This window comes from Salmo trutta, chromosome 40 (assembly GCF_901001165.1).
Source record: "Salmo trutta chromosome 40, fSalTru1.1, whole genome shotgun sequence".
NCBI classification, from domain to species: Eukaryota; Metazoa; Chordata; class Actinopteri; order Salmoniformes; family Salmonidae; genus Salmo; species Salmo trutta.
The window spans coordinates 7,064,315-7,082,080 of record NC_042996.1 but is presented as its reverse complement, the minus strand read 5'-3'; the positions used below and the strand labels follow the sequence as shown (position 1 = coordinate 7,082,080).

Sequence of the window (17,766 nt, the reverse complement as noted above, 5' to 3'; positions counted from 1 at the left end):
TGTTGTGGGCAGGCATAAGCTACAGACAACAAACACAGTTGAATTTCATCAATGGCAATTTGAATGCACAGAGATACCGGGACAAGATCCTGAGGCCCATTGTCGTGCCATTCATCCACCGTTATCACCTCATGTTTCAGCATGACAATGCAAGGCCCCATGTCGCAATGATCTGTACACAATTTCTGGAAACTGAAAATGTCTCAGTACTTCTATGACCTACATACTCAGACATGTCACCTATTTAGCACGTTTGGGATGCTCTGGATCGACGTTTTCCAGTTCTCGCCAATATCCAGCAACTTCGCAAAGCCATTGAAGGAGTGGAACAACATTCCACAGGCCACAATCAAAAGCCTGATCAACTCTTTGCGAAGTCGATGTGTCGTGCTGCATGAGGCCACACCAGTGGTCACACCAGATACTGACTGGTTTTCTGATCCACGCCCCTACCGTTTTTTTTAAGGTATCTGTATTCCCAGTCATATGAAATCCATAGATTAGGGCCTTTTTTCAAATTGACTGATTTCCTTATATGCACTGTAACTCAGTAAAATGTACATGTTTTTACAAGCATTCTACAATACTCAAGGCACATTCATTCCAGACCTTGGTTTTTAATAATCAGACAGTATTCAGTACATGACATACAGTGGGGGGAAAAAAGTATTTGATCCCCTGCTGATTTTGTATGTTTACCCACTTACAAAGAAATTATCAGTCTATAATTTTAATAGTAGGTTAATTTGAACAGTGAGAGACAAAATAACAAAGAAATCCAGAAAAACGCATATCAAAAATGTTATAATAAGATTTGCATTTAAATGAGGGAAATAAGTATTTGACCCCTCTCTAAAACATGACTTAGTACTTGGTGGCAAAACCCTTGTTGGCAATCACAGAGGTCAGACGTTTCTTGTAGTTGGCCACCAGGTTTGCACACATCTCAGGAGGGATTTTGTCCCACTCCTCTTTGCAGATCTTCTCCAAGTCATTAAGGTTTCGAGGCTGACGTTTGGCAACTCGAACCTTCAGCTCCCTCCACAGATTTTCTATGGGATTAAGGTCTGGAGACTGGCCTGACCTTAATTAATGTGCCACTCCTTTGTTGCCTTGGCTGTGTGTTTTGGGTCATTGTCATGCTGGAATACCCATCCACGACCCATTTTCAATGCCTGAGGGAAGGAGGTTCTCACCCAAGATTTGACGGTACATGGCCCCGTCAAATGATGCGGTGAAGTTGTCCTGTCCCCCAAAACATAATGTTTCCACCTCCATGTTTGACGGTGGGGATGGTGTTCTTGGGGTCATAGGCAGCATTCCTCCTCCTCCAAACACGGCGAGTTGAGTTGATGCCAAAGAGCTCCATTTTGGTCTCATCTTACCACAACACTTTCACCCAGTTGTCCTCTGAATCATTCAGATGTTCATTGGCAAACTTCAGACGGGCATGTATATGTGCTTTCTTGAGCAGGGGGACCTTGCGGGCACTGCAGGATTTCAGTCCTTCACAGGGTAGTGTGTTACCAATTGTTATCTTGGTGACTATGGTCCCAGCTGCCTTGAGATCATTGACAAGATCCTCCCGTGTAGTTCTGGGCTGATTCCTCACCGTTCTCATGATCATTGCAACTCCACGAGGTGAGATCTTGCATGGAGCCCCAGGCCGAGGGAGATTGACAGTTCTTTTGTGTTTCTTCCATTTGCAAATAATCGCACCAAATGTTGTCACCTTCTCACCAAGCTGCTTGGCGATGGTCTTGTAGCCCATTCCAGCCTTGTGTAGGTCTACAATCTTGTTCCTGACATCCTTGGAGAGCTCTTTGGTCTTGGCCATGGTGGAGAGTTTGGAATCTGATTGATTGATTGCTTCTGTGGACAGGTGTCTTTTTACAGGTAACAAGCTGCGGTTAGGAGCACTCCCTTTAAGAGTGTGCTCCTAATCTCAGCTCGTTACCTGTATAAAAGACACCTGGGAGCCAGAAATCTTTCTGATTGAGAGGGGGTCAAATACTTATTTCCCTCATTAAAATGCAAATCAATTTATAACTTTTCTGACATGCGTTTTTCTGGATATTTTTGTTGTTATTCTGTCTCTCACTGTTGAAATAAACCTACTATTAAAATTATAGACTGATCCTTTCTTTGTCAGTGGGCAAACGTACAAAATCAGCAGGGGATCAAATACTTTTTTCCCCCACTGTATCTTGAAGGTCTTACAACTCTTTTCACTGTGTCGAGAGAGTCAGTGTGGAAAATTCCTCACAGCAGTACTTTTCCCTTCCCCCTTTCAAAGGCACAGTAAGTACACAACCAATTTATCTTTCTGTCTGTGCTGTAAGGTTGTATGGTTTCCTTTTGTTTTGTGCTGGTAGGTAACATTGCAAAAACAAATATATGCAAAGGGATTGCTCTGTTTGGGCAGTGGAGTAAAGGAGTGCATATTCTGAACTGATCAAGCAGGTGTAAATCATGTGGCTGCTGTGAGGTGGTCAACATTAATAAAAATGTAAATATCCACAAAAATCTTGAACAATATTTAAAATTCATTGCATTCTCACATCAACTTCAATTCTCTCTAAAAAAAAAACGGTATGATGTTCATGCACAGCATTTGTACATTACATGATCTTAATATGGTTAACATTTTACATTACATAAGTTAATATGGTTAACATTTTACATTACATGATCTTAATATGGGTAACATTTTACATTACGTGATGTTAACGTGGGTAACATTTTACATTACATGGCGTTAATGTGGGTAACATTTTACATTGGGGTGGCAGGTAGCCTAGTGGTTAGAGCATTGGGCCAGTAACCGAAAGGTTGCTGGTTGAATCCCTGAGCTGACAAGGTAAAAAGCTGTCGTTCTGCCCCTGAACAAGGCAGTTAACCTGCTGTTCCCTGGTAGGCCGTTATTGTAAATAAGAATTTGTTCTTAACTGACTTGCCTAGTTACATTTAAAATAACATTACATGATGTTAATGTGGGTAACATTTTACGTTACCTGATGTTAATGTGGGTAACATTTTACGTTACCTGATGTTAATGTGGGTAACATTTTACGTTACGTGATGTTAATGTGGGTAACATTTTACGTTACGTGATGTTAATGTGGGTAACATTTTACGTTACGTGATGTTAATGTGGGTAACATTTTACGTTACGTGATGTTAATGTGGGTAACATTTTACGTTACGTGATGTTAATGTGGGTAACATTTTACATTACGTGATGTTAATGTGGGTAACATTTTACGTTATTAGGTAACAAGTCATATTACATGTTCCCCCCTCCTTTCTCTGTCGTGTATTGTATGGTGTGTGTGCACCCCAGGAAGAGTGGCTGTTGCATGTGCAACAGCTACTAGGGCTCCTAATATTCTAAAGGGTTGTTTTGTTTCAAGAAAGAGTGTCTTGTCCATCCCTTCAGTATTTGAAGTAGAAATTGTGCTCCAGTATTGGATTGTAAAACCCTGTTATATTAAATGAAGTGCCCTTTAATGTAGACCACATGGAGAATTCAATAACAGATTTTTTTTTATACGAATAGACTTATCGTACTAAAATGTAGCATTTTGACATGTCCCTCCGTGCACTCTCTGATTTCTAGGATGCTTGTCCAGCATACAATACTCTTCACGCAGCCACATTGTTGACCACTACAAATGGGTCACTTAACCCCAAAACCATTGATTTAGATTATGAAAAGTTTTGTATCCTTTATTTCTTTGAATGTAATCACATGAGCGACAGGCGTGCTCAAGTCCAAACCACCATCCCTGGACTTTAAAGTTCTCTCGCCAGTTGAAGTACCTCATGTATTCTTCATTATTCTGATCGAGAAAGAGAAGCTTCTTTGCCAGCTCCTCTGTAGAGGAGAAATCATCCACATGGATGAAAGAGTCCCTTGGGATAAATTGCTCGTAGTTGTCCCTGGATGGACCTAGAACAACGGGCACTGCTCCCAACTTCATAGCGTTGAACAGCTTCTCTGTAGCATAGTCTTTGTAGATGGAGTTTTCAAACGCCAGGTAGAATTTACAGCTCGACAGCGTCTTTGAGTAGTCTTCATTTTCTAGGTATCTACTAAAATGTCTCCCATAGGCCTCTACTTTGACATGCCTACTGAGCTCGTTGAACACCTGTACCCTCTTGTAGTTTGGGTTCCAGTTGCTCACTACCCAGCATACTAATTTGTCCTTCTTGGGCAGCTCAAATATTTTATCCTCACTGGTTACCTCGACAAGCGACCCATATGGAATCTTGATATCAGAATCCAGTCGATAACTCGCAGTCAAATTGAACAAGTGGTCAACACCAGGGATCCTGTTTGTGTTAGCCGGTGATTCTGCATTCCACCACACCCATTTCTGGAACCATGGACGTTGCTCTTGGGGCATGTTCTTCAGGTCTCCATGGATGTCTCTATGGTGGAAGATGACACCGTGCGCCTTGCTGTAAAGGTTTTTATCCACGGTTAGGTGACAGCCTTTGATGTTGAAGTAGGCACAAGAGTCTATGTCAAAGGCCTGACCAAATGGCCACATCCAGATCAAAATGATAGTGTCTGTGACTCCGTCATCATCAGCCTGAATGGCTGTCTGGGCATGGTGTGTTTTTTGCCCTGTGTGGTTCCCTGCCATACTTACTTGAGGGCAAGGAGAACAACCAGCCTTCCACTCGTGGGATGCCTGGTCAGTAGGGCATGTAAGGAACTTGATCTGGGGTTTGTAGGAAATTAAGAATATTCCCATGAAGCACGCCATAAAAAAACAGCCAATCAGAACAGGCCGTAGAACCCCCTGGGAAGCCGGAGTGGACATACCTTGACCCTTTGAAAGAGAAAAGAGACCAATCAAAACCACTCTAGAATATCAACAACAACTAGAAAAGTATTTATGGATGTGAAATACGCTATAATAATAGTAGTGACTGGTTATAGCTGAAAAAGTAGTTAGATAGAAAGATTGATTTAATGTATTTTTAGAATTTATATTATTATATTAGAATCTTAATGTGACAAAAAGAATTTGTGTTATAAGCAGTTTTAAGAGGACGTCATTTTTCCCCCCCTGCCTCTCAATCACTGCAGGTCATTCCCTGGCAGTCAGCCTGAGCATCTGATGATGACCCATCTAAACTACACCTAAACTGTCACGCCTGCCCCCACTCCCGCTCCCCCTCTCTGATGTTCGAGGGCGCCAGGTGGCCCATCATTACGCAAACCTGTTACTGTCGTTACGTGCATCAGTGCTTCATGGGACTCACCTGGACTCTATTACCTTATTGATTGCCTCCCCTATATCACTTCCTCAGTTTCTTTCCTGTGTCTGCATTAATGTTGTTTTGTTCCCCGTCCAGACGCTGTTCTTGGGTTTTTTCATGTCCATTTATCTATTAAAAACCTCTTTGGGCAGATTTGGATAGAAAACACTCTAAAGTTTCTAAAACTGTAAAAATAATGTCTGTGAGTATAACAGCACTGATATGGCAGGCGAAACCCCGAGGACAAATCATTCCCCCCCCAAAACAAATTCAGCCTTCAACTTTTTCCAATGGCTGTCATGTTTATTATGAGGCGAAATCCTCCCAGATTGCAGTTCCTAGGGCTTCCGCTAGATGTCAACAGTCTTTAGAAAGAGTTTCAGGCTTGTTTTTGGAAAAATGAGCTAGAATTTGTAGTTTTTCTAAGTGGCTCCCATTTTGGCTGTTTTGTTTCCATGTGAGTGGATGAGAGCTGTTCTTTGTTGTTTATCTCCGGTAAAGTCAATAACGATTCTTTGTCTTAAATTGTATTGTTTATTTACGTATTAGGGTACTTGAGGTTTGATTATGAACGTTGTTTGACTTGTTTGGAGAAGGTTATTGGTAACGTTTGGGATTCATTGTGTATGCATTTTGAAGGAAGGAAACCAGTGGATTATTGAATGAAGCGGGCCAGCTAAACTGAGTATTTGGGGATATAAAGAAGGACTTTATCAAAAAAAGGACAATTTGTGATGTAGCTAGGACCTTTTGAAGTGCCAACAGAAGATGATCTTCAAAGGTAAGGCATTTATTATATTGCTATTTCTGACTTTCGTGGCGCTCCTGCCTGGTTGGAAAATGTTTTTCATGCTTTTGTATGCGGGGCGCTGTCCTCAGATAATCGCATGGTGTGCTTTCGCCGTAAAGCCTTTTTGAAATCTGACACAGCGGCTGGATTAACAAGAAGTTAAGCTTTATTTTGATGTATGATGTATTTCCATGAATGTTAAATATTTCTGTTTCTGTAATTTGAATTTGGCGCTCTGCAATTTCACCGGATGTTGTTGAGGTGGGTCGCTAGCGGAACGCCTGCGCCAGAAAGGTTAAATCTTCACTCCCTGTACTTGCTTCTCGTCTCCCAGCGTCTGTCCTCACACTAAACTATCTATATCGAAACTAATTTCCCACATATAATAATAGAGTTAGCCTAAAGACAAGATTAAATTGGCAATAGTCTGATGGCTGAGAATATTATCAATTGTTAAATTGTATATGAAGAATTCATTGAACAGTTGCAGCTTGGAATTGACACAGAGGCAGGTAAACGGTGTGCCAAAAAGTTACTTTTTCAAATTCTCCTACAAATCACAAGCAGGTAAGACGTTTTGCTGTCTATATAGTGTCAGAAAGAGCAGATTATGAAATTCCAAATCACTTTTCCTTGCCACAAAACTAAAAAAAATGACCCCTTGAGCTACTATATATTTGAAGATATAACTTTTTTTTACATCTTCTTTTTTTAAAGATATAACTTAATGGGAAAGGGGGATACCTACAACGGAATGACTCAACTGAAATGTGTCTGCATTTAACCCAACAACTCTGAATTACAGTGATCCCATCCATGCACTCCCCACGTGAACTCAACACTCAAAGAACAGTAATATATTTAAATAGAAAATATGCCATTCTGTTCTTTTGAAATGCATTTTCTTAAATTCATGATGCTCATTAAGACCTGTCTTTAACAAATTAATTATCTTTGTGACAGTGTTTATTTAATTGATTTTAACACTTGAATTGTGTTTTTTTTCAATTGCACATATTGCCTGCAGTTACATAAACAAATGAAAATGCTATTGTGTCCTTTTCACATACATTTTCTGTCATATTCTAATGTTATCTAAGACCTTCATAAACACAATTAAATGATAGGATATATTAAATGTATTCATTAGACTGTTATAATGTTGACTTTCAAAGGATGGCCGAAGGGGGTCCAAGGAGGCCAGGCTTTTCTAGCGTTAAGCGCTAGAGCTGGTGACATATTAATTAATTTCAGCAAGCACATTAACTATCTTATATGACAATACACCAGGGAACAAAGAATGTAAAATGCATCACTAGTGAAACTAAGGCTAACATCAGGTGTCGTTCAGTGCTGTTGATAAGTTCAGCATTCATGAGGACAGTCTGCTTATCCTGTATGACGATGTATACAGTATGTACAGCGAACACAGTGTACACCAGGGATGGACAACTGCAGTCCTCAGGGGCCTGATGATTTGTGGCACAATTTTGCCCCAGCACTAGCTGACATACACCTGACTCTAATCTACTACGCTATATGGAATTGTTTTAAGAAGGTCATACCAAGGATCATTTAGCTATATAATTTAGAATTTGATTTAGAAGACCTCTTGAAGTATAAAAAAATATCTAAAAAAATATATTATCAAAATTGTGTTACTGCTATTAGCCCATACAAACGTGTTGAATAACAGATTCACTAAGTGGAAGAGAGTCCCGAAAAAACCCAAAGGAAGTGTTCTGAAGTATCTGAGAGATATAAGAAAGATCGTAAATGTATATACACACAATATCCCATAATGACAAAGCAAAAACAGCTTTTTATAAATTGTTGCTAATTTATAAAAAAAAAAACTGAAATATCACATTTACATAAGTACCCTTTAATCAGTACTTTTTTTAAGCACCTTTGGCAGCGATGACAGCATTGAGTCTTGGGCATGACGCTACAAGCTTGGCAGACCTGTATTTGGGGAGTTGCTCCCATTCTATTCTGAAGATCCTTTCAAGCTCTGTCAGGTTGGATGGGGAACGTTGCTGCACAGCTATTTTCATGTCTCTCCAGAGATGTTCGATCGGGTTCAAGTCCGGGCTCTGGCTGGGCCACTCAAGGACATTCAGAGACTTGTCCCGAAGCCACTCCTGCATTGTCTTGGCTGTGTGCTTTGGGGTGTTGTCCTCCTGAGTGCTCTGGAGCAGGTTTTCATCCAGGATCTCTCTGTACTTTGCTCTGTTCATCTTTTCCCAAATCCTGACTAGTCTCCCAGTCCCTGCCTCTGAAAAAACATCTCCACAGCATGATGCTGCCACCAGACGTGACACTTGACATTCAGCCTAAGAGTTCAATCTTGTTTTCATCAGACCATAGAATCTTGTTTCTCAGGGTCTGAGAGTCTTTCGGTGCCTTTAGGCAAACTCCAAGTGGGCTGTCATGTGCATTTTACTGAGGAGTGGCTTTCATCTGGCCACTCTACCAGAAAGGCCTGATTGGTGGAGTGCTGCAGAGATGGTTGTCCTCTGGAAGGTTCTCCCATCTCTACAGAAGAACTCTAGAGCTCTGTCAGAGTGACCATCAGGTTATTGGTCACCTCCCTAACCAAGCCCCTTCTCCCCCGATTGTTCAGTTTGGCCGGGCGGCCAGCTCCAGGGAAAGTCTTGGTGGTTCCAAACATTTTCAATTTAACAATGATGGAGGCCACTGTGTTTTTGGGGACCTTCAATGCTGCAGAAATGTTTTGGTTCCCTTGCCCAGATCTGTGCCTTGACACAATCCTGTCTCGGAGCTCTACGGACAATTCCTCCGACCTCATGGCTTGGTTTTTGCTCTGACATGCACTGTCAACTGTGGGACATTATATAGACAGATGTGTACCTTTCCAAATCATGTCCAATCAATTTAATTTACAACAGGTGAACTCCAATGAAGTTGTAGTGTAATGTGTACGCTGGGAGTCGGGAAGCAAGTACAGGGAGTGCAAAGGTAATAATAAATAGTCCATAGTACAAAACAAGAAACACGAAAAGCGTACAGACATGAAACAGTGTCAATAACGCCTGAGGAAAGCACCAAAGGGAGTGACCGATATAGGGGAGGTAATCAGGAAGGTGATGGAGTCCAGGCGAGTCTCATGCCTTATGATTAATGATACATGGTGTGATCATAACAACATACAGGAACTCAAGTCCTTTTGTTTACCTGACCTAGAATTTCTTACAATCAAATGCTGACCGCATTATCTACCAAGAGAATTCTCTTTGATTATAATCACAGTGGTGTGTATCCCCCAAGCAGACACATCGACGGCACTGAAAGAACGTCATTGGACTCTATGTAAACTGGAAACCACATATCCTAAGGCTGCATTTATTGTAACTGGGGATTTTAACAAGGCTAATCTGAAAACAAGGCTCCCTATATTTTATCAGCATATCGAATGCGTGACCCGGGCTGGCAAAACCCTGGATCATTGTCATTCTAACTTCCGCGATGCATACAAAGCCCTCCCCTGCCCTCCTTTCAGAAAATCTTACCACGACTCCATTTTGTTGCTCCCAGCCTATAGACAGAAACTAAAACAGGAAATGCCCGTGCTCAGGTCTGTTCAACGCTGGTCCCACCAATCGGATTCCACGCTTCAAGATTGCTTCGATCACGTGGACTGGGATATGTTCCGAATAGCGTCGGACAATAACATTGATGAATACGCTGATTCGGTGAGCGAGTTTATTAGCAAGTGCGTCGGTGATGTTGTACCCACAGCGACTATTAAAACTTCCCCAACCAGAAACCGTAGATTGATGGCAGCATTTGCGCAAAACTGAAAGCGCGAACCGCTGCTTTCAATCAGGGCAAGGCGACCGGAAACATGACCAAATACAAATAGTGTAGCTATTCCCTCCGCAAGGCAATCAAACAAGCTAAGCGTCAGTATAGAGACAAAGTAGAGTCGCAATTCAACGGCTCAGACACGAGAGGTATGTGGCAGGGTCTACAGTCAATCACGGACTACAAAAAGAAAACCAGCCCCGTCGCGGACCACGATGTCTTGCTCCCAGACAAACTAAACAACTTCTTTGCTCGCTTTGAGGACAATAGAGTGCCACCGACACGGCTCGCTACCAAAACCTGCGGGCTCTCTTTCACTGCAGACAACTTGAGTAAAACATTTAAACGTGTTATCCCTCGCAAGGCTGCCGGCCCAGACGACATCCCTAGCCGCGTCCTCAGAGCATGCGCAGACCACCTGGCTGGTGTGTTTACGGACATCAATCAATCCTTATCCCAGTCTGCTGTTCCAACGTGCTTCAAGAGGGCCACCATTGTTCCTGTTCCCAAGAAAGCTAAGGTAACTGAGCTAAATGACTATCGTCCCGTAGCACTCACTTCCCGTCATCGTGAAGTGCTTTGAGAGACTAGTCAAGGACCATATCACCTCCACCCTACCTGACACCCTAGACCCACTCCAATTTGCTTACCTCCCCAATAGGTCCACAGACGACGCAATCACAGTCACACTGCACACTGCCCTAACCCATCTGGACAAGAGGAATACCTATGTAAGAATGCTGTTCATCGACTACAGCTCAGCATTTAACACCATAGTACCCTCCAAACTCGTCATTAAGCTTGAGACCCTGGGTCTCGACCCCGCCCTGTGCAACTGGGTCCTGGACTTCCTGACGGGCCGCTCCTAGGTGGTGAGGGTAGGAAACGACATCCTCACCCCGCTGATCCTCAACACTGGGGCCCCACAAGGGTGCGCTCTCAGCCCTCTCATGTACTCTCTGTTCACCCATGACTGCGTGGCAATGCACGCCTCCAACTCAATCATCAAGTTTGCAGACGACACTACAGTGGTAGGCTTAATTACCAACAACGACGACACGGCCTACAGGGAGGAGGTGAGGGCTCTAGGAGTGTGGTGCAAGGAAAATAACCTCTCACTCAACATCAACAAAACAAAGGAGATGATCGTGGACATCAGGAAACAGCAGAGGGAGCAGTCCCCTATCCACATCGACCAGACAGTAGTGGAGACAGTAGTGGAGAAGTTTTGAGTTCCTCGGCGTACACATCATGGACAAACTGTAATGGTCCACCCACACAGACAGCGTGGTGAAGAAGGCACAGCAGCGCCTCTTCAACTTCAGGAGGCTGAAGAAATTCGGCTTGTCACCAAAAACACTCACAAACTTTTACAGATGCACAATCGAGAGCATCCTGTCGGGCTGAATCACCACCTGGTACGGCAACTGCTCCGTCCACAACCGTAAGGCTCTCCAGAGGGTAGTGAGGTCTGCACAACGCATCACCGGGGGCAAACTCCCTGCCCTCCAGGACACCTACACCACCCGATGTCACAGGAAGGCCAAAAAGATCATCAAGGACAACAACCATCATCAAGGACAACAACCAGAAGGCGAGATCAGTCCAGGTGCATCAAAGCGGGGACCGAGAGACTGAAAAACAGCTTCTATCTCAAGGCCATCAGACTGTTAAACAGCCATCACTAACATTGAGTGGCTGCCAATATGGACTCATCTCTAGCCACTTTAATATTGAAAAATTGGATGTAATAAATATATCACTTGCCACTTTAAACAATGCCACTTTATATAATGTTTACATACACTACATTACTCATCTCATATGTCTATACTGTACGCTATACCATCTACTGCATCTTGCCTATGTTGTTCGGCCATCGCTCATCCATATATTTTTATGTACATATTCTTATTCATTCCTTTACACTTCTGTGAGTATAAGGTAGTTGTTGTGAAATTGTTAGATTACTTGTTAGATATTACTGCATTGTCAGAACTAGAAGCACAAGCATTTCACTACACTTGCATTAACATCTGCTAACCATGTGTATGTGACAAATAACATTTGATTTGATTTGAGGCGCAGGTGTGCGTAACGATGGTGACAGGTGTGTGTAATAATGTGTAAACTGGCGACAACGAGCGCCAGAGAAGAGGAGCAGGAGTAGATGTGTCAGTACCCCCTCCCTAACGCACGGCTCTTGCTGGTCGATCCTGAGGACCAGGAGCGGGACGATCGCTTCTGCTGAGGCACAGAAACCAGTCAAACCAGCTGAGGCATGGGAGTATTGTGAGATGGCATGAGGTATTGTGTGTAGATTGATGAGGAAAAACATTTATTTAATCCATTTTAGAATAAGGCTTAAGTTAATGTACTTTTGCACATTTCTATATTTGCTCTTGAGTGCTTTATTGGGAGTTACTATGTGTGATCCGTCTGCAATGTTCCCGAAGTGTATTGTCCATTTTTTTTTTTTTTTTTTACAAATATTTTATAATATCGCCCCTCTTTTGGAACAAAGTATACTTGTGCTACCCTGTGAATACGCCAAGTGCATGTTCAGCAATATGTCTCAAACAATGTCCAACAATCCCTTGGACAAGACCAAACCATACAACCATGTTATCACATAAAACTCATATCATAGTCTAAAATTCTACCAATCATTAACTAGGACTCATGCCTCATTAACTTCCTATTCCTTAGCCTTGTCACAAAAAGATCTCTGGTCACTTATTAAACTATATCTTAATATGGCAAAGTCATCTTTAATCAACAAATACTAAAATAAAATAACAAATGAACATAAGAAATAATACAAGATTCCGTATGATTTTTATGATTACTCACCATGCTCTTATTTAGAGTAACAGTTATACATAACCAGTCGAAACATTGTCATTACTTCAATTATAATAAATAGTTCCTCCTTTGAGCCAAGTTATCAAACTTACCTTGGTATCCACAATGCCAGGAGAAGATGAAGTATTGTATCACACTGTCTACATATACCATCCAGGTGTAGAGATCACTGAGTGACTGAGTGACGCCTCAAAACGCCTTGTGCCAAGCTACTCTCGGAGACGGCAGGTCAGGTAAAAAGGTGTGGCTGCTATTTATTTTTCCTCTTCACCTTTTTGTCTGATGCAGGCAGGAAGTTTATCAAAGTATGATTGTGCTTTTATCATAGGTCTAAATAACTAACTCCACATTCAAAAAGTGAACTTGGAGCATAGTTTATTCTCTCTAATGATTTCTAATCATTTTTTATTATCGTTGAAAGCTGTCAGAGACAATGTATATAATACAAGAGGGAGCAGTTAAATGGTTGGTCCACACCCCCTCGACAATGAGTAGCCTACAGTACATAGTGTTTGCATCACCACCATCAACGGGTTATTTTACCTGACAAATAGAGCCCTCAACAGTTTTGTCCCAGCATCAATACAACTTTAACTTCTTTGGTCTTGTACAGTATCTTTCATATACTGTGTGAATTCTGCTATTATTTGTTGTACTGTAAGTTATTACCCCTGTTGTATTCCAAGTTCATCGTTTTGAGTTGTATATCATTTCTATGCCAGTTGTATGGACATATCGAAGTAACTTTTTAGTTAACGTTCCATTTGAAAAACAACCTATGCTAATTTTACATTGGATTGTGAACCTGCCAAAAGCTAGACACACCATCAACTCCATGGTCATACCCCTATGGTTAAAATCGGTTTGATGAGATCTTGACCTGATAGAACAAGAATAAGAAAAGTATTTTAATTTTTTTATTTCCAAGTGACCTTACCTGTTACAATTTGTCTGACTCATCCATGGCTATGCCCACTAAGAGAACCTGATTTTAGAAGATCAAAAATACAAAACAATAAATGATAAGAATTAAGCATTTTAAATAACTTTGGATTTAAAAAAAATTAATTGTGAGATTATGTGTACCAAAAGAGCATTCCCACTGAGCACACTGGTTCAATCAACATTGTTTCCATGTCCTTTCAATGATGTTGGTTCAACGTTGAATTGATGTCTGTGCTCAGTGGGTTAGTCTCTTATTCTCTAAACTAGTTCCACCAAGTATGTTAAAAAACCAACACTGAAACTGAACAAAACAACAACACCACCTCTACTGTAATTTACTATATTTGAAAACCAATATTGAATATAATTTGTCTATCACCATAATGAAATTAATAATTTTCTCTACCTTAAAGAAAGCTTGAGTTCTTCAAATGACATGACAATGAGTGAGTGTTGAGGGAATACGTGTAGGACAGTTGTTCGATAAGCAGTAGGTCAGAAAATGTCTCTCCCACTTTTTGGTAACATTCTGCTTCTGGTTTAGTCTAGTAGGAACCATGTAAGTTTGTGGGCTAGACTAGTCTAGCAATGCTGCTACAGGAACTACATAGATGTGGTCAGGTGAATCATGTCTCATCACTGAAAGCAAAATTATTTGTGGACTTGTATTCAATTGCATTTCAAAGGAATGAACAGGTACACTTTACTTTTCAACTAAAGCTTCTCAAAATAATACATACAATATTATTATCAAAGAATAATTATTTAATCAATCTGCCAGCCTTTTATACAACAAATGCCATGCCCATAGGAAGCCTGTGTGAAGTTTTCATCATCTTGTGCTTGTGGCCCTGCTTCCTGTCAGAATTTATCTGTCTGCGTTCAGTATATGTCTGTGGTTTGATGTGTTGCAATTTGTTCTCACAGAACAAAAAAACTCATGGGGGCGAGGCTCATAGCCAGATTTAGATATTCTTTAGCCTATAGCTGTAGTCTGACCTGGATAATGATCTACAGTGCATTCGGAAAGTATTCAGACCCCTTGACCTTTTTCTACATTTTGTTACATTACAGCCTTTTTCTAAAATGCGTTTTTTTCCCTCATCAATCTACACACAATACCCCGTAATGATAAAGCAAAAGCAGGTTTTAGACATTTTTGCAAATATGATTTTTCAGTAAAAACATATTTACATAAGTATTCAGACCCTTTACTTAGGACTTTGTTGAAGCACCTTTGGCAGTGATTACAGCCTTGATTATTCTTGGGTATGATGCTTCAAGCTTGGCACACCTTTATTTGGGGAGTTTTTCCCATTCCTCTCGGCAGATCCTCTCAAGATTTTTCAGATTGGATTGAGAGCGTTGCTACACAGCTGTTTTTAGGTCTCTCCAGAGATGTTCGATTGGATTCAAGTCCGGGCTCTGGCTGGGCCACTCAAGGACATTCCTGTGTTGTCTTGTCTGTGTGCTTAGGGTTGTTGTCCTGTTGGAAGGTGAACCTTCGCCCCAGTCTGAGGTCCTGAGCGCTCTGGAGCAGGTTTTCACCAAGGATCTCTCTGTACTTTGTGTCGTTCATCTTTGCCTCATCCTGACTAATCTCCCAGTCCCTGCTGCTGAAAATCATCTCCACAGCATGATGCTGCCACCACCATGCTTCACCGTAGGGATGGTGCCAGGTTTCCTCTTGACGCAACGCTTGGCATTCAGGCCAAAGAGTTCAATCTTGGTTTCATCAGACCAGAGAATCTTGTTTCTCATGTTCTGAGAATCATTAGGAGCCTTTTGGCAATCTCCAAGCGGAATGTGTTGAAAAAGTCAAGGGGTCTGAATACTTTCCGAAGGCACTGTATACAAAAATATGAATGCAACATGCAAAGAGTTGGTTCCATGTTTCATGAGCTGAAATAAAAGATGTAAAACAGAACTGAGAATGCTGCACACTGCTGATCATGCTCCCAGGTGATATTTATTTACCACGTTTCGACCCTTAGGTCTTCATCAGGCAGTAAAAGATCCCAAAAAGTTTGCTGATGTCAACGTTGTGAACAGAGTGTCCCATGGTGGCGGTGAGGTTATGTTGTGGGCAGGCATAAGCTACAGACAACAAACACAGTTGAATTTCATCAATGGCTATTTGAATGCACAGAGATACCGGGACAAGATCCTGAGGCCCATTGTCGTGCCATTCATCCACCGTTATCACCTCATGTTTCAGCATGACAATGCAAGGCCCCATGTCGCAATGGTCTGTACACAATTTCTGGAAACTGAAAATGTCTCAGTACTTCTATGACCTACATACTCACCAGACATGTCACCCATTGAGCATGTTTGGGATGCTCTGGATTGACGTGTTCCAGTTCTCACCAATATCCAGCAACTTCGCAAAGCCATTGAAGGAGTGGGACAACATTCCATTCAGTACATGACATATCTTTAAGGTCTTACAACTCTTTTCATTGTGTGGAAAATTCCTCATAACTGTACTTTTCCCCTCCCCCTTTCAAAGGATACTCAAAGGCACAATAAGGACACAACCAATTTATCTTTCAGTCTGTGCTGTGCTGTAAGGTTGTATGGTTTCCTTTTGTTTTGTGCTGGTAGGTAAACAATGCAAAAACAAATATATGCAAAGGGATGATGTGTTTGGGCCATTGTAGTTTTTCTGCGGGTCAAATCTCCGATATGGGGAGTGGAGTAAATGACTGCATATTCTGAACTGATCAAGGAAGTGGAAATGATGTGGCTGCTGTGAGGTGTTCAACATTAATACAAATATCCACAAATCTTTAACAATATTTAAAATTCATTGCATTCTCACAAAAAATGAAAACAGTATAATGTTCATGGACAGCACTTGTACATTACGTGATGTTAATGTGGGTAACATTTTACATTACATGATGTTAATGTGGGTAACATTTTACATTATGTGATGTTCATGTGGGTAACATTTTACATTACATTTTAGTCATTTTAGCAGACACTCTTATCCAGAGCGACTTACAGTAGTGAATGCATACATTTCATAAAAAAATTTCTCCGTACTGGTCCCCTGTGGGAATCAAACCCACAACCCTGGCGTTGCAAACCCCATGCTCTACCAACTGAGCCACACGTTACATTACGTGATGTTAATGTGGGTAACATTTTACATTACGTGATGTTAATGTGGGTAACATTTTACATTACGTGATGTTAATGTGGGTAACATTTTACATTACGTGATGTTAATGTGGGTAACATTTTACATTACGTGATGTTAATGTGGGTAACATTTTACATTACGTGATGTTAATGTGGGTAACATTTTACATTACGTGATGTTAATGTGGGTAACATTTTACATTACGTGATGTTAATGTGGGTAACATTTTACATTACGTGATGTTAATGTGGGTAACATTTTACATTACGTGATGTTAATGTGGGTAACATTTTACATTACGTGATGTTAATGTGGGTAACATTTGAAAATGTTTGGTATCAAGTCATTACACGTTCCCCCCTTCTTTCTCTGCCATGTATTGTATTTCTTTTTTCTTTATTTAACTAGGCAAGTCAGTTAAGAACAAATTCTTATTTACAATGATGGCCTAGGAACAGTGGGTTAACTGCCTTGTTTAGATGCAAAATTACAGATTTTTATCTTATCAACTCGCGGATTTAATCTAACAATCTTTCAGTTACTAGTCCAACACTCTAACCACTAGGCTACCTGCCGCCCCAGATGCTCCTTTAAATAAATATTGAGGGTCTTATTTTGGTGACATGATGATCGAAGCTTGGCTGCCATTTGACAAATAAAATAATTCTCAAACTTTGGTCCATAATAATCTCATCATGTAGTAGACTATACCCGCACTGTCTACAAGCTGTTGACTAGAGTGCGCCTGCCAATAGAGTGGGCACTATTGTTATACCTACGCACCATTTTATGTGACAAAACCATCAGTTGGCCTAAAGTTGAAAATAGAAATGGAAATCCATTTAACTTGTATTTTTTATTCGGTTTATGGGAATTTAACAGCAAAAGTCATTTGTATGTGCACTATGTATTT

General features: G+C 41.1%; 1 protein-coding gene across 3 annotated transcripts; it reads right to left on the bottom strand.

Moving 5' to 3' along the window:
- Positions 1–2,526: 2,526 nt before the first annotated feature.
- On the bottom strand, positions 2,527–14,576 carry LOC115179998 (alpha-(1,3)-fucosyltransferase 9-like). Of its 3 annotated transcripts, XM_029741830.1 has the most exons (3): positions 14,109–14,576; positions 13,695–13,742; positions 2,527–4,841 (listed from the first exon to the last, which is right to left on the bottom strand). In XM_029741830.1, exon 3 carries the CDS (start codon positions 4,830–4,832, stop codon positions 3,684–3,686), a length of 1,149 nt encoding a protein of 382 aa, XP_029597690.1. In that variant the 5' UTR covers positions 4,833–4,841; positions 13,695–13,742; positions 14,109–14,576; the 3' UTR covers positions 2,527–3,683. The 3 variants fall into 3 exon arrangements, with proteins under 3 accessions (XP_029597690.1, XP_029597692.1, XP_029597691.1); XM_029741832.1 differs by lacking the exon at positions 13,695–13,742; XM_029741831.1 differs by lacking the exons at positions 13,695–13,742; positions 14,109–14,576 and adding an exon at positions 12,850–13,070.
- Between the last annotated feature and the right edge of the window lie 3,190 nt (positions 14,577–17,766).